Source organism: Amblyomma americanum, chromosome 2, assembly GCF_052857255.1.
Source record: "Amblyomma americanum isolate KBUSLIRL-KWMA chromosome 2, ASM5285725v1, whole genome shotgun sequence".
Classification (NCBI taxonomy): Eukaryota; Metazoa; Arthropoda; class Arachnida; order Ixodida; family Ixodidae; genus Amblyomma; species Amblyomma americanum.
The window spans coordinates 234080959-234108116 of record NC_135498.1 but is presented as its reverse complement, the minus strand read 5'-3'; the positions used below and the strand labels follow the sequence as shown (position 1 = coordinate 234108116).

The window sequence follows — 27158 nt, the reverse complement described above, 5'->3', positions numbered from 1 at the left end:
GTATCGTTGGCCTGTGAAAACTCAGGACGGTAAGACATCTGGCGCGGTCCGTAGTCGGCAAGACCGTGATCGGAACGACGTCCGTTGTCGGCACGACGGTCATAGTTTCAGCTAGGTACGTATTCCATACGACGATCATAATTATAGCTAGGGTGAGGTGGGGAAAACCAACGGCCGCGGCAGTGGCCGGAAATGTGGGCGACACGCGAGCAGGTGAAGAAGGTAGGCCGGTCGTCTGAGGTTCGCCAGTCCGCAGGATTCCGGTAGCTGTAAGGCGTCGGGTTGGCCGGAGTCGGTTAAGCAGCAACAACCAACAGAGCGATGGCTGGTGTACAGGGCGACGCAGAGGGCAGGCCAGAATTGAGACTCACGTTCGCGAACTCCTGGCGAACAACGGCCTGGATCAGAGCAATCGTAGCGTCGGGCGGCTGGGGGGCGAAGGCGACGGGAGTCACAGCCTTGAGCTCTCTCCGTACATTTCGGGTTAAATTGGCAGGATGGTACGGCGGTTGAAGTGTTAGCAGGTCTTCGCAGGAGGATGTCGCTGACATGCTCGGAAGGCGGACGTCGTTACGACCTTAATCATCGTGACGTCCACTACCCTTCTGGCTCCCTTGTACTCCTCTAGCTCCCTGCACGCCGTGTGGGACTGTGTGAGAAGCTCCTGCCTCGTTATGTCGGTCCTTACCGCGTCTTGAGGCAACTGAGCGATGTTACCTATGAACTCACGCCGCTGCACACCCACTCTCCTTCCATGGCCCCCTCCACACAGCTTGTGCACGTCGCCCGTCTTAAACCCAACCACTCGCACCCACCCCCCTTGGCCGCCCCGGGAGTGTGCCTTCTCCCGCGGGGCGGAGGATGGGGGAGGGGGGTAGTGCTACGGTACACAGTCGCGAAGTGAAGAAGATGTTAACTGCAACAGGGAAGATTGTTGGGCCAGTTGGTTAATGATTCAAGACTGAAAACGGCGCGAAAAACGGGACAATATAGAGAGAAGCAACACACACAGTATACCGAACTTACAACTGAGTGTATTTCATGCGAGAGCGCAATAAATACAGGAAGTACACATAAAAAACTAAAAGAATACCATGATATAAGGTTCATACTATTGCAGGTCAGTATCTAAAAGGCTATCTCTTTTCTCGATAAGCGAAGAGACGGCACGCTCAAGCAATTGTCACCTCTCGTGTGGATGACGAAGCTTCGTATAGTTCTCGTTTTTTTGCTTGCGTACGTGCGCAGCACTGGCCAGACTGGCCGCTGCTTAAATGACAGATTAAGAGAGCACGCTAATGATGTCAGTGTAGGCAGAGGGATGACACTCGCCAACCATGTGATAATATGCTAATGCACTCCGCAGTTCAACAAAAGCAAAGTGTTGCGCACGTACGCAAGCAAAAAAAAAACGAGAACTATACTGTCACGTAGTGGTGACGGCAGTCGAAGCAGCGATGAAGACGGACGAAAGGATCTTCTAAAAGAACTGTTTATTGGGCTGACTTGCACCCAAAATGGACTGAATCACTCGGCGGCGGCGAAGCGACAAGCGTGCTCGGCGGTCGTCGAACAGAATGCCCGCCGCTGTCGGCCGTGCTCAATTTAAAGCTGATAGCGAACATTCGAGATAAAGGGCGCAAAGTTACTAGAACATTCCGGAACAACGTAGAATCAGCTTTGCCTGGCTGCGATCAATCGAGATAAATCTAGTCGCGTCTTGCGTCGCAAACAAAGCGATAAGGTGGTGTCGCGGCAGATTTGAAAAACGAATAAACACTGCAAATATTCGCGGCATTACTCCCCTCTCAAAGAAGCATCGACCCGATGCATTAAAACAAATAATGCGACTAGTAAGGGAAAAAAACGGATCTTGCGAAAATAGAGCATGGAAATGCAGCGGCCTTTAGCGCGCATAATACGGCTTCAGACGGACTACATGGACAACTTCTGGTCGTACGCGGCGTCGCTGGGATGCAGTCATTGCGTCAGGGATGACTTCATAATCCAGTTCACCCAGCCGACGAAGAACCTTGTACGGGCCGAAATAGCGGCGCAAAAGCTTTTCACTCAATCCACGGCGGCGAATGGGCGTCCACACCCAGACTTGGTCTCCTGGCTTGTATTCCGCGTTGCGTCTTCGTAGGTTGTAGCGTCTGGCGTCGGACCGCTGCTGATCTTTGATCCGTAATCGGGCAAGCCTTCGAGCTTCTTCTGCGCGTTGAAGGTAGGCGGCAACGTCGACGTTCTCTTCTTCTGTAACGTTGGGCAGCATGGCGTCTAGCGTGGTCGTGGCATCCCTGCCATGGACGAGCCTAAAAGGCGTCATCTGGGTGGTCTCCTGCACTGCGGTGTTGTAGGCGAAGACGACGTAAGGCAGGATGACATCCCAGGTTTTATGTTCGGCATCGACATACATAGCGAGCATATCGGCGATGGTTTTGTTCAGGCGCTCGGTCAGTCCGTTGGTCTGCGGATGGTATGCAGTTGTCCTCCGGTGGCTGGTTTGGCTGTAGCGCAGGATGGCTTGCGTGAGTTCCGCCGTAAATGCTGTTCCTCTGTCCGTGATGAGCACATCGGGGGCGCCGTGTCGAAGAAGAATGCACTCGACGAAAAATTTGGCCACTTCTGCTGCTGTTCCGTTCGGTAGGGCTTTCGCCTCGGCGTAGCGGGTCAGGTAGTCGGTCGCTATGATGATCCACTTATTTCCAGATGTTGACGTTGGAAAAGGGCCAAGCAAGTCCATGCCAATCTGCTGAAAGGGTCTTGAGGGAGGTTCAATGGGGTTCAGAAATCCGGCTGGTCGTGTGGGAGGAGTCTTTCGTCGCTGACAATCTCGGCATGTTTTCACATAGTGTGCGACATCGGCAGACAGTCGGGGCCAGTAATACTTGTCTTGAATGCGGCGGAGGGTGCGAGTAAACCCGAGATGTCCAGCTGTCGGCTCGTCGTGTGAAGCCTGTAGAACTTCTTCGCGGAGACAAGTAGGTACAACAAGGAGGTAGGCTGTTTTGTTCGCTGTAAAGTTCTTCTTCACAAGGACCTCATTCTGCACACAGAAAGAAGACAGTCCTCGCTTGAATGAAGCGGGGGGTGAAGAAACCTTGCCTTCCAGGTACTCGATGAGGCCTTTTAGGTTGGGGTCCGAGCGTTGCTGCTGAGCAAAAGAGCTTGCGCTGATGGGTCCCAGGAAGGCGTCCTCATCGTCGTCCAGCGGCGGTGCATCTACAGGGGCTCGTGAGAGGCAATCGGCGTCAGTGTGCTTGCGTCCGGACTTGTAAACGACGGTGACGTCAAACTCCTGGAGACGCAGACTCCATCGAGCGAGTCGGCCAGATGGATCTTTCAAATTGGCAAGCCAGCAGAGCGCGTGGTGGTCGCTGACCACCTTGAACGGCCGTCCGTAGAGGTAGGGGCGGAATTTCGACGTAGCCCAGATGATGGCAAGGCACTCCTTCTCAGTGGTCGAATAGTTAGCCTCGGCCTTAGAAAGTGAACGGCTAGCGTATGCGATGACCTTCTCCAGCCCGTCGCTTTTTTGAACGAGAACGGCGCCTAGTCCCACGCTGCTTGCGTCGGTATGAACTTCAGTATCGGCGTTTTCATCAAAATGCGCAAGGATCGGTGGGGACTGTAAACGACGCTGAAGTTCTTTGAAGGCTTCTGCTTGCGGCGCTTCCCATTTAAACGGCACGTCTGCCTTCGTCAGTTGGGTCAGGGGCTCGGCGATGCGCGAAAAGTTTTTCACAAAGCGTCGGTAATATGCGCATAGTCCGAGAAATCTGCGCACTGCTTTCTTATCGGCCGGCGGTTGAAACTGTTCAATAGCGGCTGTTTTCTGCGGGTCTGGGCGTACTCCTTCCTTGCTAACGATGTGGCCTAGAAACAGCAGCTCTTCGTAGGCAAAGTGGCATTTCTCTGCTTTCAAGGTTAGGCCAGACGACTTGATTGCGTCTAGTACTGTTCGAAGTCTTTTGAGGTGCTCTTCAAAGTTCGAGGCGAAGACAACGACGTCATCTAAATATACCAGACAAATTTTCCACTTCAGGCCTGTCAGCACTGTATCCATTACTCGCTGAAACGTCGCTGGTGCGGAACAGAGACCAAATGGCATCACCTTGAACTCAAACAGCCCATCCGGAGTTATGAATGCTGTCTTCTCGCGATCTCTTTCGTCGACCTCAATTTGCCAGTAGCCGCTCTTGAGGTCCATCGATGAGAAATATTTGGCGTTGCAGAGGCGGTCCAGTGTGTCGTCGATGCGGGGGAGGGGGTAGACGTCCTTCTTTGTTATGTTGTTCAAGCGGCGGTAATCCACGCAGAATCGAAGTGCGCCGTCTTTCCTTCTCACTAGAACAACCGGTGCCGCCCATGGGCTGTTTGAAGGCTGGATGACGTCGTCGCGAAGCATTTCTTCGACTTGGTCCCGGATGGCTTGTCGTTCTCGCGGAGACACACGGTAGGGGCTTTGACGGAGAGGTCGGACGTGTTGATCCGTTATAATGCGATGCTTGGCTATTGGCGTCTGTCGCACCTTCGGCGATGTCGAAAAGCACTCACTGTAGTTTTGAAGCAGATTGCGGATCTGGTCTTGTCTGTTCCGGTGTAGGGCTGGGTTGATGTCGAAAGTGGGCGAGTTCTCTTGGTCAGGCGGATCTTCTGCGGAGGGGTCGGAGAGGGCGAAGGAATCTCGTACGTCAGATATTTCGTCGTAGAAAGCAATCGTCGTTCCTCTGTTAATATGCCGGTATTCTTCGCTGAAGTTAGTCAGAAGTACTTCGGCGTGGCCATTGCGGAAATGTGCGATGCCTCTTGCGATGCTGATTCCTCGGTCTAGTAGCAACTGCATGTTCCCCTCGATGATGGCTTCAGTGTTTATGGCTTTCGTGGCGCCTACGGTCACGATAACGCTTGAACGGGGTGGGACGCTCACTTCTTCCTCCAGGACACTTAGGGCAACGTGATTTTCCCGAGTTTTCATCGAAGCGATGGCTTCGTCCGTCGAAAGCGTGATCAGCTTGGATCGCAGGTCGATGATCGCCTGATGCTCATTAAGGAAATCCATACCCAAGATCACTTCGCGGGAGCATTGCGGTAGCACAACAAAGGTCGCAGGATAGGTATGTCCTTTGACAGTCACTCGCGCTGTGCATTGTCCTGATGGCGTAATGAGGTGGCCCCCAGCGGTGCGAATTTGTGGGCCGTCCCAAGCCGTTGTGACTTTTCTGAGCTGCGCAGCGAATGTTCCATTCATCACCGAGTAATCGGCTCCTGTGTCGACTAGAGCGGTAACTTTCCGGCCGTCGATAGTCACTGCTAGGTCGGAGGTCCTGGCTCTTGCATTGCATGTCGCTCTCGGCGTCGGGTCACGGCTTCGTCGCGTATGCGAGTCACGGGTTGGGCGTGTGGTCGAAGCTCCTCTGGGTGGCGGCGTCGATTTCAAGGTAGCTTGCGTCGTGGTCGACGTTCTCATTGTGTGCGGCGTCGGTGCATAGAGTGTCGGTTCTTCATGTGGCGTCGCGGGTGCAGCGTCTTCATGGGGCGTGGTCGGTGGAGGATCTTCGGCGTTTAGCTCGTGAGCAACCTCACCTCCAGAGGTTGCTGCCTTTAGTTTCCCCTACGGGGGCTGGGCGACCTTCCTCGTACCGCGGCTGCGTAGCTGCGGCGTGGCGACGCAAAGCGCGAGGTTGACGGCGATGGTGAGCGCGAAAAGCGGTTCGGCGTGTACTCTTCTCGACGCAGGTACTCGTCGATTTCGTGCGGACGTTGTCCGAAGCGTGGTCGTGGGGCGTTAACGGCAAATCCTCGAAGACCGATACGTCGGTACGGGCAGTGACGAAGAATATGGCCGGCCTCACCGCAATGGAAGCACAACGGCCGGTTGTCGGAAGTCCTCCAGGCGTCGCATTTCCTGGGGCTTGAGGGTCGGCCATAGGCTGGGCGGGCGGGGGCTGGGAGGCGGCGTTGTGGACCAAGTGGCTCATCTCGGGGAGGACGTGGGGGTTGTCGTTGGGGCTGAGCAGTCCTTACTGCAGCGGCGTAGGTCATGGCCTGGGGTTCTGTGGCCGTCGGGGTGCCAAGTGCCTGTTGCACTTCTTCCCGTACCACGTCCATCAGAGTCGATGCTTGTGGCTGTGGGGAGGATGGCAGTAATCGGCGTAGCTCCTCTCGGACGATTTCGCGGATAACGTCCCGCAAGCTGTCGCTGGTGGTGGCCGGCGTGTCCGAACGGATTGCATAGGCAGCGGAAGGGCGGTTGTACTGCCGAGCTCGGACGTCGAGGGTCTTCTCAATCGTGCAGGCTTCCTGCATGAATTCCTCGACCGTTTTTGGCGGCTGTCGGACGAGGCTGCCAAAGAGTTGTTCTTTTACGCCGCGCATTAAGAACTGAACTTTCTTTTCCTCGGACATCCCGGGATCGGCGCGGCGAAATAGGCGCTTCATCTCCTCGACGTAGCTGCGGACGGGCTCATTCGGAAGCTGGATCCTGGACTCGAGGAGTCGTTCGGCTCTTTCTTTCCTCACGACACTGGTAAATACCTTCAATAGTTCTCTGTTGAATAGCTCCCATGTCGTAAGGGACGACTCGTAGTTTTCGTACCACGTGCGTGCGGAGCCATCCAATGAGAAAAAAACGTGTCCAATCTTTGCCGCATCATCCCACTTGTTGAATGACGCCACGCGCTCAAATTGATCCAACCATTCTTCAGGGTCTTCGCCTAGGGATCCATTGAAAGTTGGCGGCACCCGCGGTTGCTGCAGTATGATCGGTGTCGACATCTTCGGCGAGATTGCGGTGCTCGTAGCCGCGTCTTTTCGCTGTCTTGTGCGGTCCGGCAGTTTCCCGAACTCAGGCTCCTCACCCTGGAGACGTCGGCTGGCTCGCTGAGCTGCTGGCTCGTCCTCGGGTGCGAAGCGCTCAGGGCTGGCTTCACGACTTGAAGGAGGCGTCCGGAACATGGAAGGCTACCCAGCACCTCCGCCAGATGTCACGTAGTGGTGACGGCAGTCGAAGCAGCGATGAAGACGGACGAAAGGATCTTCTAAAAGAACTGTTTATTGGGCTGACTTGCACCCAAAATGGACTGAATCACTCGGCGGCGGCGAAGCGACAAGCGTGCTCGGCGGTCGTCGAACAGAATGCCCGCCGCTGTCGGCCGTGCTCAATTTAAAGCTGATAGCGAACATTCGAGATAAAGGGCGCAAAGTTACTAGAACATTCCGGAACAACGTAGAATCAGCTTTGCCTGGCTGCGATCAATCGAGATAAATCTAGTCGCGTCTTGCGTCGCAAACAAAGCGATAAGGTGGTGTCGCGGCAGATTTGAAAAACGAATAAACACTGCAAATATTCGCGGCAATACGAAGCTTTCGTCATCCACACGAGAGGTGGCAAGTGCTTGAGCGTGCCGTCTCTTCGCTTATCGAGAAAAGAGATAGCCAACGCTAAGGCGCCCGTGTGCTGTGCGATGTCAGTGCACGTTAAAGATCCCCAGGTGGTCGAGATTATTCCGGAGCCCTCCACTACGGCACCTAATTCTTCCTTTCTTCTTTCACTCCCTCTCTTATCCCTTCCCTTACGGCGCGGTTCAGGTGTCCAACGATGTATGAGACAGATACTGCGCCATTTCCTTTTGTGGAAATACGGGGGAAACAAAGCCTTTCGCCCCGCCCGCACTCCCACTCCGCGGATGCAGCGTTCCCGCTCGCTAACCGCGGAGGGGTTCGTGCTCGAGGGACAAAGGGAAGGGACGACACAGCGTTAACACTCATATGCTATTTATTACACTTGCAATCAATACACAGAGCGGGCCAGCTAGCTACAAAACATCAACGAGGCATTCCTCGGAAATAGAAGGCTACGTAAGAAGGACTTCCGACTTACCGGCTGGGGCAGGGGCGCGACTTCGGAGGTATCGGCGGTGAACGTTTGTATGCGCCGATAATGGCGGCCGGGCTTTCCCGTGCGCGCTGCATTCTTGGGGCAAAGCCATTCCCTAGCATTTGCTGGGGAAGGCGGTCAGAGCGCGCGTTTTCTGCGCTCGCTTCGCTGCCTGGAACCAGAAGTCCAGCGGCAAGGCACAACGGATCCTCGTGCGCCTGCCGCGGAAGGTGACGAGAGCGTGCGGCTCCAACCGCTCACCACGCTGGCCGGATCCCGAAGAGCCTCTCTCCGGTTCCGCAGAATTCCGCGTAACCTACGAGGTGGCGCTCCCGTCGCCGTACCCTAGTGTACGAGGTTAGGCCCCACCCTTTTGCACAGGATGGCATCCACTACGGTGGTGCCACTGGCAAGAAGGTGGGTAGTAGGATAGGTCGCCAGGCAACAGCTTTTTTGGGGGGACCCAGAGCTCTGAAGGAACCAGTGTAGAGAAGGAAGAATTAAGATCAAACGGACAATGGAACCATAGGGGAAGAAAGAGACGCAAGCGCCAGGGCCAAGTTAATTCAGATATAGGTTTCATTAACATGCAAGGTGGCAGGAATAGACTGAAATGGGAGGAAATAGAAGAACAGTTAAGACAGGAGGAATTAATGGTATATGGTTTAGCGGAAACACATCTTAGAGATATGGAGCAACCACCCTGTAACCCAGACTACGCATGGGAATATTGCAATAGAACCGAGGGCAGCAGAAAGGGAGGTGGAATTGGGGCATTCATTCATAAAAGTATGAATTTTCAAAGGGTTAGACTGGGATGCAGGGAACATTTATGGCTAAAAGGAACAGTGGCAGGCAAGCAAACACTCCTTGGCTTTGTATACCTGTGGACAGGGGTTAATGCCAAAGAGGAAAACAGGAAAATGTTAGAATGTATTGCAAGCGACATTGATGAGCTAGGAGGACAGGGCGAGATAATTATATTAGGCGACATGAATGCACACATAGAAGACCTGGATGGGTACACGGATTCGACAGGAAGCATGCTGCAGGACATGTGTGACAGGCATGATTTAGTTGTATGCAACAGCACCGAGAAGTGTGAAGGGCTCATAACATGGGAGGCGGGGAGTCTGCACTCGACGATAGATTATGCACTAATGTCACAGAGGATGTGTAACAGATTAGGGGTAATGAGCATAGATGAAGATGGTTCCAGAAGTCTAGGTAGTGACCACAAGCGTATCAAGTTGAGCTTCAGAAGAAAAAGCAATGTAGGACTGAATCAAGATAAACAATCAGGGGGAAATTTTTACTCAGAAAAGCAATTGGAAGTAGCAGCCAAACAAATCGAGAAAGTAATTTTTGAGGATAGTGAAACAGAATGGACTTATACCAAATTAACTCGATTACTGGAGCTAGAGCTAGCTAAGGTGGGAGTAAAGCTAAAAGGGAAAAGATGCAAACCCAAGAGTTGGTGGGATGAGGAGGTCAAGAGGGCAATAGAAAAGCGCAAGGAAGCATCCAGGGAACACAGATATTCCAAGAAGAGGGGGTACCAAAACCCGAAGTAGACAGAAAATGGGATACCTTCATAAAGTGTAGAAGGGACGCATCCTATTTGATTAATGAGAAAATTAGAAGAAAGGGTGCCCAATGGATGTCAAAAGTAAATAAAAAGGATAGAAAAGCAGCCCAAAAATTCTGGAAACATCTAAATGCAATGAGTAATAAAACTAGGCTAGAACAAAGGTTTATTGTTACAGATGAGGGTATTCGACTAGAAGGGGATGAAGCAATAAAACACATAGCAACAAGGATGACGGAAAAATTTTCAGCACAGCACGTGGTACATAATTTCTTGAAGGAGGATAGACCGGTTACAGCAATAGCTTCACTTGAGCAAGGAGAGTGGGAAAAGGCAGAGAAGAAGGTTCCTAGTGGCACATCAACAGGACCAGATGGTATCCCGATTATGTTGATAAAGAAGTTAGGACCAAAATCCAAGCAAACATTAATACAGGTAGTGAACAAAATGATAGTGGATGAGAGAGTCCCCGATGAATGGCGATTAAGTAGAATGAACATGATATATAAGGGAAAGGGGGACAAAGCAGACGTAAGTAACTATCGCCCCATAACAGTGACGTCTGTGGTTTACAGGGTGGTGATGCAAATTATAAAGGATAGACTGCAGGCTTGGGTGGAGAACGAGGGGGTGCTAGGGGAACTACAGAATGGGTTCCGGAAACAAAGGAGGTTGGAGGACAATCTATTTTCATTGACACAGTGTATAGAAATTGCGGAAAAGGAACATAGGCCCTTATTGCTAGCATTTCTGGATATTAGGGGAGCCTATGACAACGTTACTCAGGAGCATTTGTGGGACATATTGGGCACATTGGATGTGGAAAATGGAGTAATTAATCTTTTAAAAGATATATATAGAGGTAACAGAGTGCTCATAAAATGGGAAAAAAATGTATCAGGGCCTCTAGAGATACAGCGGGGGCTTAGACAAGGATGTCCTCTGTCCCCTTTGTTGTTCATGTTGTACCTGCAAGGTTTGGAGGCCAAGCTAGAGGGGAGCGGACTAGGTTTCAACCTATCTTTTTTCAAGCAAGGGGAATTGATTAAACAGACATTACCGGGACTAATATATGCGGACGATATAGTGATAATGGCTGACAACAAGGAAGACCTGCAGAAGTTGTTAGACATATGCAGTACAGAGGGAGATAGATTAGGCTTCAAGTATAGTAAGGAAAAATCTGCAGTCATGACATTTAATGAAGAGGGCGGCGAGCATAGAATACAGGAGTTCGTGCTAAAGGTAGTGAATGAGTACAAGTATCTTGGGGTGTGGATAAATAACAGTGTTGAGTATCTGACAGAGCATGAAAAATGTGTAATGAATAAAGCTAGTAGGAATGCAGCTGTCATGAAAAATAGGGCACTGTGGAATTACAATAGGTATGAGGTGGTAAGAGGGATATGGAAAGGGGTGATGGTCCCTAGCCTGACCTTCGGGAATGCGGTCCTGTGTATGAGGCCAGATGTTCAAGCAAGGCTGGAAATTAGGCAACGGGGAGTAGGGAGGTTAGCTTTGGGAGCACATGGCAATACACCAAATCAGGGGGTACAGGGTGATATGGGATGGGCGTCTTTCGAGAGCAGAGAGGCTAGCAGTAAGATAGCATTTGAGGAACGATTGAGAAGGATGGAGGAAAAGCGGTGGGCTAGGAAAGTTTTCAGATACCTGTATATAAAGAATGTTGACACGAAATGGAGAAAGCGAACTAGAAAATTGACAAGCAAATATCTGGACAGCAGTAAGGGGGCAAATCAGCAATTATCGGTTAAGAAAAAGGTTAAAGGAACAGAGAGAGCTTTGTGGAAAACAGGGATGCTGACGAAATCGGCACTAGAAACATACCGGACCTTTAAACAGGAAATTGTCAAAGAAAATATCTATGATAATTGTAGGGGAAGTTCTTTGTTGTTTGAGGCCAGGACTGGAGTTTTGCGGACTAAGAAGTATAGAGTCAGGTACCAGGAGATAGACACTTTGTGCATTGCGTGCGGAGAGGAGGAGGAAACGGCTGAACACTTGATACTTTTTTGTAAAGGGCTTCACCCTACAGTGGAAGGCAGCGGAGCTGACTTACCCAAGGCATTGGGGTTTAGGGATAGTGAAGGGAAAGTGGATTTTAAGAGGTTAGAAGTAACCAAGCGAAGGTTATCTGATTGGTGGCTAAAAGCAAGACAGGAGTAAAATTTCACAAGACATGGCTAGGTGGCTTGAGCCACCGCCCGATGTAAAGGGTTCAGCCGTATCCATCCATCCATCCATCCATCCATCCATCCATCCATCCATCCATCCATCCATCCATCCATCCATCCATCCATCCATCCATCCATCCATCCATCCATCCTTTCCCCCATGAGGGAGACTTCCCTCCTCGCCCAGCCGGGGCTGTCCGTCCCGACGGCCGACGATGAAGATGGGCCGCATCGAAATGGAGGGGGAAACAGGTTCTCCACACTTTCCCCCCCAAAAAACCAACCAATTATTATTTTTAGATATTAACCTGCAATAGTATCAATCTTATATCATGGTGTTCTTTTAGTTTTTTATGTGTACTTCCTGTATTTATTGCGCCCTCGCATGAAATACACTCAGTTGTAAGTTCGGTGCTGTGTGTGTTGCTTCTCTCTATCTTGTCCCATTTTTTCGCGCCGTTTTCAGTCTTGAATGAAGAAGACGTTGTTGTGTCACTGAGCAGTCGACGACGACAAGAACGCTGCAGCTAGTGCTTGAGTGACCTGGTTTTCTGGTGTGTCTTCTGTGTACGGCCGATCGTTCCTGCTGCTAAACTAATTTCGTAATTTTATACAGAAAATCTAGGCGTGCGCAGAAAGAAATCTCATGCGCTATCAACAAAACCATTCAAGATATGAAATCTCGGCTTTGAAAAGGTTCACAGATGTATCGCTGATACAACCTTTTCCTCCTTTTATTATGTGGCACGTACGCCTCTAAAACCTCCCGTGCCTTACTATCACCGCTCCTGCCCAGAATCTTTATCTCATCAAGCCCTGGTTGACAATTTTTGCATTGCTCGCAATTCTCCCCCGCCGTATGTTCAGCTACTTCTTAGCGTTTTTTAGTGTATTTTTTTTACAATAAAAGGTACCAAGTCATACAGTAGCGCAGTTTTCCAAGACTATAAGGTCTATAATTAAAATTTGATTTTGCGATGTTACGATAAATAGTGCTCAGCAACTGCCGAAAAGACACCAGCAAAGAAAAGTATTTGTGTCGACAAGGATACGATTCTGAGAACACAGAGCGTGTGTCTGCAAAATCGTCGCCATCTCGAGGTTTATAGCAATTATGCTTTTCGCGTGGAGCATTGGCCTGGCAGCCTCTTCCACAGTCAACATTGCTTTGGCCCTTAGCCTATCAGCAAAAGCACCTAAATCCAGCCGCAGTACAAAGCAGTGGCCCATGAACTCTTGAAATTTTCCCCCTCAAAGGGACAGAACGAAACATAAATTAAAGGGACGGTGAGCTCGGGCGAGCTTAGATTTGGCGCCCATAAAGCAATTTTACCATTAAAAAAAGGAGCAGACTACACAACAAGGAAATTGGACGCAATGTAATTTGAAAAAAGGAAAACAAAGAGAGAGAGTTTTGACACAGGGCGAAAGCACCAGTTCACTTTTTGGGGATAGATAAAAAAGCGAATAAAACACGGCAGGATGCACAGGGAACCCCAGACTACGAAAGCAGAAGACACAGGAAAGCATGCTTGGATCGTCTGCCCGCCAATCGCAGCAGTCAGACCAGAGAGGGTCCCGTGTCGGGCCGACCTTGCCACTGCTCTCTCGCGCCGCCGCCTGACGTGTGCAGCTGTTCGAGCACTGCGGGGCCTGGCAACGGTGGGAGCAGTTGCGGGCGGCGGTGAACGAGTGGGTGCCTTGCAGGGGTAGCGAACAAAGGGCGCAATGGCTGCTCTGCTGCCGTACAAATATAAACACTACTCCGCGATTGCTGCAGCCAACCCTGGTCCTCCTCCTGCTGATGCGAGCCGCCATCTACCTCAGAGAGCACACATTGGTCTGTCGGTGCCGTTGCGCCGAGGCCTCGAGAGGCTCGCCTCGCAAAAGGCATATTGGAAAGCGCGGGGCGCCATCGTGACCACCTGTAGGCATCATTTCTGTCCCTAATTTCAAGCGCGTTAGTTAACTAATGTGGACGTGAACACCCACGAGGCAATTCAAGTCCTGAAGCTGGCTCTTGAGGTCATAGTTGTAATTATTGCTGTCATTAATCATACACACATACGGTGCACGCCAATTTAGTTCCAGCCACAGAAAGGTTCATTTATAGATGGAGGCAGAGTTCGGCCCAAGCTATAATTCTCTGGCCTGATACTCCTCACCGTGTCGAACTCTTGAGAGGGGAAGACAGGGAAAAAACTGTCTAGGGAAAAGGTGCGGATAATAGGGACGGTTATGATGGGTGATGATGTAGACAGAAGAAAGGTCGAATACATTCGAACAGAGCCGCGAGTAGAGACCCGCGTTGCGCACAAAACGAAGTAGCGGGCGAAATTCCAGGAGAGAAGCCGCCGCCTGGTGGCGAGGAACTTAGCTTATTTCGTGACCCACAAACTTCTGGTGCGAAACAAAGCATGATGCGAACAATACGCGAAATGGGTTCAATACTTCAGATGGAGAAATCGGTGAAGACACCTGTTTTTATGTAAGCCATCTGATATATAATTTTCTTGCAGTGTTTCTTCTCCCACTCTAATGCTGTGCTGGCGCTGTGGATACACTGACAAATAAATTGATAAATAAATCACTAGGTATCAAATTTCCTCCTGTAGCGACTGTAATTGGGAGCATCCGTTAGAACGCCGCTTGTACAGAATGTTCGTTATCTTCCTCCGGGCGCGGCTGGCAGGAAATGATGTGCATGTTCTTGCCTCGAGTATTTTTCCGGCGGTTCCAATAATTACTGGAAAGTATTTGTTTCTTTCCTCGTTTTCTTTCTCGGAATTCAAAATTTCTGGGAATTTTATTTAATCCCCGGGAGTTTACTTTCATTGGTATTTTTGAAATACGTTGCCATTTCTCTGAATCTCATCAAGCATGTTCTCATTTGTCTGCTTGCACAATAGGGTCGGCCTTAAGTTTGTCTGACTAACTTTCTTGCTTTCCTTTTTTTCTTGAACTGGACGCGGTTGAGGGCAACAAAGGTTTATTTCCCTTTCGTTCTGCCTGTTATCGCGCCGCCAGTTTGTTGATGCGGTCGTGCGCACGGGAAAATAAACGGAGGAAACATAGTGCGCAGGCAACACACAACCTGCCCCAGGCGTCGGCCGGCTTCAACCAGAGCCGTCTCTGTTGGCGGTTGCATCGGGAAGGGCGAGAGAGGCTGGCGACGCCGTTCGTTGGGAAAGAGAGGACCCGGACGGCACGGCCCAGTGGTGCTATTCCTGACGCGTCGCTTTCAGGCGCAGAGGCAAACAAAAACCAGTGCTGTATCGCCAACACGTCGGGGCATGAATCTGCGCTAGATCGAGAGTCACCGAGATAGCGTCTTGAGTAACTTTCGTTGTTATAATGACAGATCAAGCATAGTTACATAAGCCCTTTACCAGGGAGGCCGCGGTAACTACTACTTCTCCTAAGGGAGGAGAAATAATTCTCCAGGGAGTTATTTCTCCTGAGGAAGGAGTTATTTCTCCTGAGGAAGGAGAAATAACTCTTGTGGAGTTGTGAAGAAAGCGAGGTTGGTTGCAAATAACAGGCGACAGTTATTTCTGCTGAGGGAGGAGAAATAACTGTCGCCCGTTATATGCAACCAACCTCGCTTTCTTGGCTCAGTGCTGACGGCTATCTCTTACCTAATGCGTGAAGCTTTCTTCTTGCTGCCCGATGTGAGCGTTCGCTTCCTGGCTTTAGCTGGGTATAGCGGAGCCTGACGCGCGCCATCAATGGTGGGTGCCTATTTCATCCTTCCGAAAAGCAAAGCACGCTTCACTTGCGTTTCGACTAGCTTGGTTTTCCGTGGCTACAGGCACCATCCCACAAACAGAGACGGTGCACGAGGACAAGGAGGACGGTCAGCGCTCCGTCTTGTAGTCCTCCTCTTGCTTGTGCTCCGTCGTCACTCTTTAGGCACTGGCTCCTGAAAACGCGCTTGAGACTGTCCTAGAAGTTGACATCCGCACACAAAGTGGGTGCGTGTCGCTCAATTTTTAGCTTCACTGTAGTGGCCAGAGACTACGGGTTAAAAGCTCTGTAAAAGCACCGCATGTGTCCGGAGCGATGCTTCGAGTGCTTTTTCAACAGCAGCTTGCGCGCATAAAATTTGAACCGCCGATATAGGCGCCTACGCGCCTAGATCCACTTATGATGACCAAATCATTGAAAGCTTTGGTGGAGATGTGGAACAGGCAATGAACAAAGTAAAATCACAGTACACTGTACTGATGGGTGACTTGAATGCGAACGCAGGCAAAAAGCAGGCAGGAGACGAGACGGTAGGCGAATGCGAACGAAGGCGAAAAGCAAGCCGGAGATGATGCGGTAGGCGACTACGGCACATGCTCCAGGAATAGCATTGGGGACTTAATAGAGCTCGCAGAGAAAAATAATTTACCGGTCATGAATACCTTCTTGCGGAAACGAAAGAACTGGAAGTGGACGCGGAAGAGCTCCAATGGTGACACTAACAATTAAATACACCAGGCATCATTCAGGATGTGGAGTTTCTCGGAAAGGTGCCTTGTAGCAACCACAGAATGGTAAGGTCTTGAATTAGCCTAGACATGAAGAAAGAACAGAGCAGCCTAGTAGAGAAGAAGCCCATTAAAGATTTGGTGTTAAGAGGGAAAGTAGAGGATATCAGAATATCGCTAGGGAACCTATATTCGGGTCTAACTGCGGAAGACGATATTAATGTTCAGGCAATGAAGGAGAAAAAATACTTCTTTAAGCGTTGGTCCCACGCGGTTCACCAAGAAGATGCTAGAAAAAGAGCAAAGAGAGAATGGGTCATTGAAGACGTGTTGGATGAAAGTAGGAAAGGTGTTCCATGGCAAGCTCGGCACTTCGCACTTGCATTCGGTCGGAAAGTGTTGGCTGTGCCGCCTCCATCATCTCGCCTCTGGCAGAGAGGTCCGACAGGTAGTACATCCTAAGTCTTGAAGATCACAGGGGTTAAGGCTTGCCCACGATAGGTCCTTGTCGGGGCATGAGGGCATTGTGAAGACTACGGATCGAGCTCTGGAAGAATTCTGCTGGCCAGGCGTGCAGGAGGGATTGAGTGGTATTTGAAGTCGTGCGACTCCTGTCAAAAGACTTGCCCGAAAGGCAAAGTCGGAAAAGGTCGTTTGGGACGCATGCCTTCTACGACACTGCATTTGATCGGGTCCCTATTGATAGTGTCGGTCCGCGGTCGCCCAAATCGGTGAAAGGGAATAGACATATTCTCATTCTCGTCGATTTTGCCACGCGGTATCCAGACATCGTGGCTCTGCCAAAGATAGATTCAGCAACCGTGGCAGGACGTTTGGTGGAGATGTTTTCACGATTAGGTTTTCCGAGAGAGATCCTTTCTCACCAGGGCTCCTGTTTTACTTCCGAAATGATGAGAGAGCTCAATGATCTCTTGGCGGTGAAATATCTCAGCACGACCCCTTACCGTCCAGCGGGCAATGGGATGGTGGAGCAATTTAGCGGCACACTCACGCAGATGCTGCGGAAGCTCAGTCAGTAGCAGCCCAAAACCATGGGACCTTTTTGTCGCTCCACTTCTGTTCGCTTAAAGAGCGGTGCCGCAGGCGAGTCTGGGGTTTTCTCCGTCTGAGTTGATACTTAGACGACATGTGCGAGGGCTGCGCGCAGCCCTCAGAGAGCTCTCGACAAGGGAAGAGCTGGGAGAAAACACGAAGACGAGATATGGTTACGTTTTCGATCTAAGAGAACGTCTCGAGCAAACTGTGGGAGTGGCACATAAAAATCTGTTGCTTGCAAACTGTCTCAGAAGAGATGTTATGGTAGGAACAACAATAATAATAATAATAATTGGTTTTTTGGGGAAAGGAAATGGCGCAGTATCTGTCTCATATACCTTTGTACACCTGAACCGCGCCGTAAGGGAAGGGATATAGGAGGGAGTGAAAGAAGAAAGGAAGAATAAGTGCCGTAGTGGAGGGCTCCGGAATAATTTCGACCACCTGGGGATCTTTAACGTGCACTGACATCGCACAGCACACGGGCGCCTTAGCGTTTTTCCTCCATAAAAACGCAGCCGCCGCGGTCGGGTTCGAACCCGGGAACTCCGGATCAGTAGTCGAGCGCCCTAACCACTGAGCCACCGCGGCGGGGTAGGAACAACAAGAAGCGGCATTTAAGGATAACAGATCGAGCCCTCATTCTTTTGCCGAGTAGCCACAATAAACTCCTGATGCAGTGGAAAGGTCCCTGTGTGGCTTCTGGAAAAAAAAATAACGTGGCTTATTGGATCGACTTGGGTCACTCTAAGAAGCTCTTCCACATCAATATGCTCAAACGGTACGAAGAGCGTGCGTTCCAAGAGATCGCGCAGGTGTCATGTTTCGTCGTAATCGAAGAAGGTGACTCAGAACAGCTGCCTACCCTTAGCACGGACCACGATAAAGGGATTGAAGCTGTGTAAATCTCCACCAAGTTTGATGACGAGAAAGAGCAGGAGATTTGGAGCTTACTTGACACTATAGAAATGTACAGCACAAAAAAAGACGAAGAGACAAGGGAGACACATGGAACACACAAGCGCTGGGGTGCAGCGCTGGTGTGTTCCATGTGTCTTCGTCTTTATTTGCGCTGTACATTTCCATTATGAATCACCAACATGCCCAGACTGCCACCTTAATTACTTAACACGTATGCAGACATCTTTTCTTAGATTACCGGGAAGAATAGTTTAGTGGAGTGCCTACTCAGGCTCTCGATTTCTGAAGTCCTGAATACCCCGCAATACCCGTTGATTTTGCCATGAAGGACGTGGTCGAAAAGATAGACGAGATGATCAAATTAGGCATCATTGAACATTCAGAATCTTGATATAATTTCACCTCGTTTTGAATAAAAAGAAAGACAACACCTATCGGACATGCGTCGACTTTTGACGCATCAATGATGATCTTGTGCCTGATGCAGAGCCCATTCCAAGATCCGACGTAATACTTACCGAGGTTGGAACCAAGATGCACTTTGCCAAATTTGACCTTCCTGGCTTCCCGCAAGTACCCTTGCACGAAGCCTCGAGACCAAAAACAGAGTTGTCTACCCAATACAGTCACTATCAATTCGTTTACATGCCGTTCGTCATTAAGACAGCATCGGCTACCTTTACTCGACTGATGCGCATTGTTACAGGGCATAGACAATGTCGTCCATTACATCGATCCTGTTCGCGTATCGACTTCTTCCTGGGAAGAACATGTTTGAACTTTAAAGCGGCTGCTTAGCAGGGTACGCGAGGCCGGCCTCACGATCAAACCGCTGAAAAGTGAATTCGGAGCCACTAACATCTTTCTCGGACACGAGCTTGGAGAAGGAACAATCCGACCGTTGGAAACGGTTGTGGAAAAGCTTCCAACGTACCGCTTCCGAAGACCAAGAAGCAAGTACGTTCCTTCTCTGAGGGCTTGCCGGATACTACCGCAATTTCATCCCTGGCTGTGGCGGCAAAGTTCAACCGCTCGTGGAGATGACATGCAAATCTTAATGTAACCTTGTCTCTTGGACACCACCGCTTTTGACGAGCTCAGAAAAGTGGCGAATCGGTCTAGTTGGTGCACGTTTGTCATTTTTCGCAAGCGCTGAAAGAACACGGACAAAGAAGGAACAGACAGGACGAACAGACAGGACGAGCGCTTGTCCTGTCTGTTCCTTCTTTGTCCGTGTTCTTTTAGCGCTTGCGTAAAATGACGAGCTCAAGAACACATTGATATCCAGGCCTGTATAAAGAGCTCCAATGCTCAGTAAGCAGTTTGTGCTTCGCACAGATGCTTCCGAGGTCAGCATAGGCGCCGTTCTCTTGCAGGAACATGATGGAGTCCTCCACCCGCTACGATATGCGACTCGACAGTTGTTACCTCGCGAATCTCGCTGCTCAGCTATTGAACGCGAGTGTTTGCCGACAGTCGGGGCTGTTGAGAAATTCCACATATTACGGGATGTTCTACATTCAGAATGACCACCAGCGCTTACAATATTGCCGCGAATATTTACAGCGTTTGTTCGTTCTTAAAATCTTCCGCCACACCACTTTATCGCTTTGTTTGCGACGCAAGACGCGACTAGATTTATCTTGATTGATCGCAGCCAGGGAGAGCTGACTCTACGTTGTTCCGGAATGTTCTAGTAACTTTGCATGCTTTATCTCGAAAGTTCGCTATCAGCGCTAAATTGAGCACGGCCGAGAGTGGCGGGCATTCTGTTCGACGACCGCCGAGCACGCTTGTCGCTTCGCCGCCGCCGAGTGATTCAGTCCATTGTGGTTCAGTGATTCAGTCCAATGGGAAACCTGCCAAGGTGGCACTGCAATTGTTCCATTCGGTGACTCAAGACTGCTTCTGTCAGCCGCTTGGGCCACTGTAAACGCGAGAACACATTCTGCGCGATTAGATAGCCGCGTTTAGCTGACAGCATTCATTGCCTAGCTTCTCTCGGTGTAGCCCAGACAGCTGACGCGCGGCATGTGCGCCTTCCAGAGAGCGCGGAGCCTCACGCCAATAAGCGCCTGAAGGTGGCGCGGAAAAGTACTAAAAGTACTACCCAAAACTGCTTGCCCTTCTCGCTAGGCAGTGTGTTATGGTGCTGCAATCGGCACCGCAAACTTCAGCGCAAGTTCCCCATAAACAGTTTTCTTTTAGAAGAACGTTTGCCCATCTTCATCGCTCCTTCGACTGCCGTCACCACTACGTGATAATATCTAATTAAGGCAAAGCATTTGAACAACAGGGTACTACGCTGGAGCTTAACATTAAAGAAGTATACCTTTCACGTAGAGTACATCAAGGGCTCGCAAAACGAAGGCGCTGATTGGATGAGTCGTTTGTAAATTGCCGGAGGGTGGCGCCCAATGCACAGTGCTTTGCAATGCAGTGTGTTTGCAATGGTTACTTGTGCAAATGTAGTCTAGGAGTGCTTGCTAGTTGTTTTTATTGCTCTTCGTTTTCCGGTTTTGTGTTGTGTAGGGTATAAATTTTAACCTTTATGGTGCAGACGTGTGCAAAGTGTGTGTCCAATGATTTTAAGGGTTTCTATTTACCCTTGTGCCAGATGTATAAGGTTGGTTATGAAAACTTCAGGCGCTAACAACCACAGTGGGGACACAGTTTTTTGAAAGAGCGATTGAAATCCACGTGGTAATCTTTTCCTGCACATCGGTCGACATGAGGCGTGCGATTACTCTGGGTGTGTTTTGGTTTTTGTTTTATATATAGAAGCCTCTCTATAGAAAAATTCTTGTAGTTGCGAGTAAAAGCCCTGTGTCCGCTCTGTGTCGTTGTTTGTTAGCGCCTGGATTTTTCATAATGAACGTATACCAACTAGCTCAGTTTTCTTCCCTGTTGTATAAGGTTTGGCCCATGTTCCCTTTGTGCTTCTCTGTGTTCATTCAAGTGTCATTGTGTAAAGTGCCTTCGGGGACTTCAACGGCGTCTAAATTGTCCGTTTAAGACGTGAACATTAGAACTGTGTGCACCAACGGCAGTTTTTTCTATGCGAAAAACTTTTCCCGAAGGGGGCATATGTCAGGTGCACACCAAATTGTTGGGGGTTTTTGAGTGCAGTGTGCCGCCCGTGGTGCGTCGACAACGGAGTGCTGCGCGTGCCAGCCCAGCGTTGAGCATGTGCACGTGCTCGTGGTGTTTGCGAGGTGATGACGACGACGTGTACGGTGAGCACGAGGAACGGAGAGCTGACGTGGCAGAAAAACAAGCTGTGAAGGGACAGAGCTGAGCGGAGGTCGTGGATCACCGAATCAAGCCTCCTGCGTCCCTTTCAAGCGTGGGGAATGGCAACCGTTGGACTGAGGGTCCGTGATGCCGAGAGGCTCCCTTAGATAGCCTGCATTAACCTTACGGCGTTATGGGACGCCGTCGACGGTCCTAGCCTCGCTTCTCCTGCGGCTTCCAAGTTCTTGGGGCTGCTGACGTGAGACAACCGGCGTCTTCCTGTGGTAATATCCTCTCCTACTACCACTTGGCTCCCTTCCGCCGCTTCCTTCGAAGCAACGCTAGCGACGCGTCGTAGTTCATCAACCCGCGTCCGTCCTGTCTACAAGGCATCCCCGCTTCATCTGGGATGCTCAATATCTGGTGCACTCTTTTGTTTAACCTGTAGCGTTGTACGCGTGTTCAGTGTGTGTATTGCTTCGTGTTTTCGCTTCTTATTGGCTCTTTTACTTTAAATTATAAATACGGCTTCGTTTTGTTTTGTTTGATCTCTTCGTTGTCTTCTTGGAACCTCCATACGATAGCGTTGCCCTTCGGCAGTCTGGGACGCGTTACTAATTCGCGACAGTATGCTCTAAAGAAGGCTGGTAGCCTAAAAGCAGTGAAAAGGAAACTAGACATAGGTAAAACCAGATGTATGTGCTAATAAACAAAGAGGGCAATGTCATTAGCACTTTAGATAAGATTTTTAAAATAGCCGTGGCGTTCTTCACAAATATATGCTATAGCCAATGTAGCGCACAGCAATGGGACATCCCGCCAGTAACGAAAAAGGAAGTAGGGTGTATAGGATGCGGAATCATACTAGAAGGGTTGTATGCAAAGATGCAGCAAGATATCTATAACGACTGCACAGTTACAATACTCTTCCATAAAGTGAGCAATAATAATCCGATAAGGAATGATGACATGCAGGAAGACACCATCTCGCTAATGCTCCTCACCGCCTTTGTACAGCAGGTGTTTCGAGGACTGGATTTACAAGAGTTGGGGATTAGAGTTAATGGAGAATAGCTGAGTAAATGGCGATTCGATGCTGGCGTTGCCTTGCTAAGTCCTTAGGAGGTGAACTGGAAAGCGTTATCAATGAGATAGACAGACAGAGGAGAACGACGGGTCTAAATATTAACATTCAGAAAACCAAAATGATGTTCAACAGCCTCTAAAGGGAACAACAATTCACAATTCGTAGCGAGGTGCTGGAAGAGGTAAGAGAACACGTCTACTTAGGGCAGATAGTAACCGCTGATCCGTATCATGAGAGGGAAATATCTAGGAGTATAAAAGTGGGATGCAGCGCATACGGCAGGCTTTTTTAGATCATGAAAGGCATTTTACTCATATCCCTTAAGAGAAAAGTATACAATAGCTGTATCATGAATAGGACAAGCTGTCGGGCTAGTTGGTGATGATCTATTGTGGTTGGCAGCGCTTAGATACACGCTGAAGCGACACAAGCAGAAAGGACAGCGAAAACATAAGCGTCAAAACTGCTGACCATGGTTACTTAAGTCTCCAGGCTTGCCATCTCGGGGGAAGGAGATAGATGTATCGCGGATGGCGTTGATGTGTTGAGGCGAAACAATTCTGAAACAAAGGAGTTATCTTTAAAAAATCGATTTCAAATTTGAAGGAAAACCAGTTGTCTAGATAAGTGCTGACAATGAAGGGTGGTTAGTGATTCTACCTGAACAAGTGTTCCTGTCCAGGGCTGCCGAAGCAATTCAGACAGCCTTTAAAAAATGCCCTAACATTTCAGCAACCAGGTACAGAAATTTAGCTAAAAAACTGTGCCAAAAATTAGAACCTCGAAAAGTTGTCTCGTGTAATAGAAAGCAAACAAGGACACTAGCTTGGAAATGTTCTTCACGGCAAAAACAGACTAGATCGGGTGCCCTGTGCGCGTTATTGTTTCGGAGAAATATACCTGGCAGAAAGACGTAGCTAAGTATTTGCAAGACTACCTGAATTTGCTTTTTATTGATGATGCTTTTCTGGCGTAGAATACGGATCATGGGGTTTTGAATGCGAATAGAACCAAAGCTTTCCGCGGAGCTTCTATAGATATTAAACACTTATTTTATTCCATACTGCAAGATGACCTCATGAAATGCGTTCGCGACACTATCAACAAACACGAAGCCATATCCTTCCAGAATGAGTGTGGCGTTTCGGTGGATGGTTTCGTGGAATTGCTCTCTGTGTATCTAAAATCAGCGGTTTAAGAATGGAATGCTTCACGATTCATGTAAAAGCAAGGAATGCGCATAGGATCAGGCATTGCCTCCGTGCTCAGCGATGTTTTTCTTGCCACGCATGACAGAGCTCTTAGGAACCGCTTAGAACACTAAAGCGTTCAAAGGATTTCCGGCTTCGCGGACGATTTCTGAGTCCTTTTAGACTGCGACAACGAAGCCTTTTTCAGGAAGTGCCTCAAATTTTGAATGTTTAAAAGTGCCCTAGCTCCACTCCAATTTATACACAAAATGCTGGGAAATGATTTCACGCGCTTCCTGGAGCTATGAATCTTCTCTACGCCCAATGCCGTGTGCTGAGCGTTTGAACAGAGGCCAACAAGCCCTTCCTGCCTTATGACTCCGCTCACTCGAAGCTGTTTAAAAGAAACATCATTCAGTCTGCCTTATTAACGCATTGAACAAGTCATGCGAGCACAAGCGGCAGGAAAATTTTTCAAACCAGGGACATGGGTTCACGCAATCAGGGTACCCGTCAAAACTCCTCTTCACTGTTGCAGAAAAAGTGCTAAAAGTACCAAGCGCGAAAATTTAACCCACTGGCTGAAGCGCGCAAGCAATGCAAAAAGGTTGCTGATATTCCTTATATGCAGTGTTTCGGCGGTTCTGGAATAAAATTTAGTACCTGTGTCATTGTATTGTCTGTTTTTGTCCCCTCTTCGTACGTCGAAGAGCTGTCAACCACAACAGCTGTACCTTACCAGTGCTCACATATTTGGCAGTAACGTAGAGGCTAACGAAAAGGGTTCAGCGTGAGTTAAGAACAAAGCAGCGAGCTATGAAAAAAAAATGATAGGTGTAACGTTAAAAGACCGGAAGCGGGAAGAGTGGGTGAGGGAACAAACTCGTGTTAATGACATCCTAGTCGAAATGAAGAGGAAGAAACTGACTTGCGCAGGGCATGAGACCCGAAGGCAAGATAACCGTGCTGGTCTTTAAGGGTAACGGAGTGGATTCCAAGAGAATGTAAGCGTAGCAGGGGGCGGCAGAAAGTTAGTTGGGCGGATGAGATTAAGATGTTTGCAGGCATAGGGTGGGCGAAAATGGCAAAGGACAAGGTTAATTGGAGAGACATGGGAGTGGTCTTTGCCCTGAAGTGGGCGTACTCAGGCCGGTGATGATGAAAACCGGGAGCGTCATGATTCTGCTGAAGCAACAGTTGCAGAAATGAGGCCTGTATAATTTGCTGTGTCATATTCCAGCCACTAAATGGTAATTACAGGGCATGACGTCTACGTTCGCAGTGGACATAGAGCAGACGACACGCGTGGACAAAAACCACACTGCCACCACAGTGAAGTCGCGCGGAATCGCGCTGCATTTAGAAACACCTAAACGTTTGCGCAGCCAACATATGGTACTTGCCGGGTACGGCTGCAATCATTATGAAGTATGTGTGCTGTCGTGTTGAAATTGAGGCCAAATAGAAAAAAAGTTACGGAATGTCTTGGCAACCTTATTTTGAAACGAGCGTCGATTACTCGCACGAATGGTTATTTTATTTCAGGTCGTGAAAATGGGACTCGCGGGATCATTTGCGTTCTTTTTTATGCAATAAATTCTATCCACCGACGATTATAAAAAATCGGTACTCTACCTCTGGACCAGTGGTGGCGAAATTCACTCCACGTGAGCTGGGTCTCAGCCAAGCCGCGGCGGTACAGGGCTGGCCCAGGCAGGCAGGCTGCTGTGTGAAAAGTGGCTTCAATGAGTGCCACTCTGTCGCTTTCCAAGGAAGCGGCTGTCAGCACAGATCGTTTGGCGGGCGAAAAGGAGGGTAAGCAGCAATTAAACGAACGCAAGATTTGCAAACCTGTTGTTAAAGAGGTACGCTGGGCAATTTTGTAGTGTCCTTGCGCTGATGGAGCCAGTACAGCGGATTACAAAGGTGAAAGCACAGTCGTTTGACTGATTTCGCTAAAGTGTTAACCCATGTGGACAGCTTGCTATGTACACATCCGATTAGCTTACGCAGGCTTTAGCTTTCTTTAAGCCCTAATTGGCAGATTTTTCTGCCATTTAAAGCAGAAAGTTAATTGTTCTCTGAGGCTTATCTGCCAACCAAAATTTCAGAATGTATGTGAGGGCTTGGGACGACATCTTAAGAAAGCAACCACAGAAGAGAAGGTTACACGACACAAAGAACGCTACTATCAAATGATTTATTTTGTCATCTAGTCAAATTTATAAAGGTGGTCACATCACATGTCACACCTCGGTGGCGCCAGTTATCTTTGACAGACGGAATTCTAACAGATATGAATGATTTCATCGACTCTTTGGTTGCGAAAGGTCACTATTTTCAAAAACAATGTGACAACAAAAAATAGAAAGAGATATGTCAAGGAACAGCACGCTAAATAGGGCCACGCACGAAAGCCCTCTGCCTTCTTTATCTTTACACATATATCTCCAGAAAACCGCGCTCAGCCGAGTGCAAGCTTATCGAGGAATAGCTAATGCACTGATCCGCTTTCTTTTGTATATGAAAAGCTTCAAGCAAAACTCTTGCTTTTGTGTTTACACTCCTGCACAGAATATTTGCTTCCTCAATCCGGGTGCGCACTTGCATGCCATTACATACTTAATGAAGTTCGGGAGCTTCTCTTGTTGCGTTAAGTTTTGAGAATGCTTGCTTAGACGGTCATTAGGGCAACGATCTGGCTGCCCGATATAGCGTCTTTCGCAGGAAAGGACGATCATATAAACCACTTCCAAGACACATCTAACAAATGCTTCTTCGTGTTGCTTTTTGAAACTGCGCTCGCCCTCACCTGAAATGCGGGGGCAACGCCTAGCCAACTTATTTGGTGCAGAGAAAACAAGCGGCACATTGTGCTTGCTGGCCACGTTTTTGAGGTTATGCGAAACGTTATGAAGATAAGGCATAACCTCTGGTTTGGCCTTCGCTCGTTCAGAAGCAGCCGCCTTTTGTCGGGATCCACATTTCTTCACGAGGGTTTCAGCAATTGCCGCGAGAACCTAGCAAGGGAAGCTAGCGGCCAATGGGAATGGTAAAGGCGTCTCACTCATGAACTCCCGCAGAATGGAGTGAGTCCCTTCTTAGACCCGAGGCTGTGGGTATCAAAAGGGCACAGCTTTTGGGTGTATTTCCCACGTGCGAAAAAAGAACTCTTGCCCTATGACTCGTTCCATACCAAGAATGTTAAAGAGCCATTGCATTACTCTGGGGTCGGCGCTTTGGAAGTCATATCCGCACTGAATGCCCAATAGTTTTGACTATCAGGTGCGCAGGCTATTGGCCGCTGGCCTCCCTTGCTAATAATTTAGTAACCTATATTTATGCAACGTTCATAGTACGTTATTGTTCGGCATGGGCATGACTACGGAATCAGAATGCGGGCCTCTACTGAGCCTTATAAAGCAAGTCAGACTTGGAAGAAGTAAACATCACCGACGAAAAATACACAACTTTTCTTCATGAATACGTACCACGTTTATTGAGGAAGTATACTCAAAAACCGAAAAAAA

At 49.2% G+C, this 27158-nt stretch overlaps 1 protein-coding gene across 2 annotated transcripts in view; it reads left to right on the top strand.

Moving 5' to 3' along the window:
• The window catches only part of LOC144122213 (uncharacterized), a 565435-nt gene that overhangs the window by 357641 nt on the left and 180636 nt on the right, over nt 1-27158 (top strand). The window contains exon 4 of one of the 2 annotated variants that reach the window (XM_077655797.1): nt 21247-21784. The exons of the other annotated variant lie outside the window; for it this stretch is intronic. Within the exon in view, the coding sequence (XP_077511923.1) occupies nt 21247-21415 (169 nt within the window). The 3' untranslated portion in view covers nt 21416-21784. Of the gene's footprint in view, nt 1-21246; nt 21785-27158 lie in introns of those variants that run through there. 2 annotated transcript variants of the gene reach the window in all.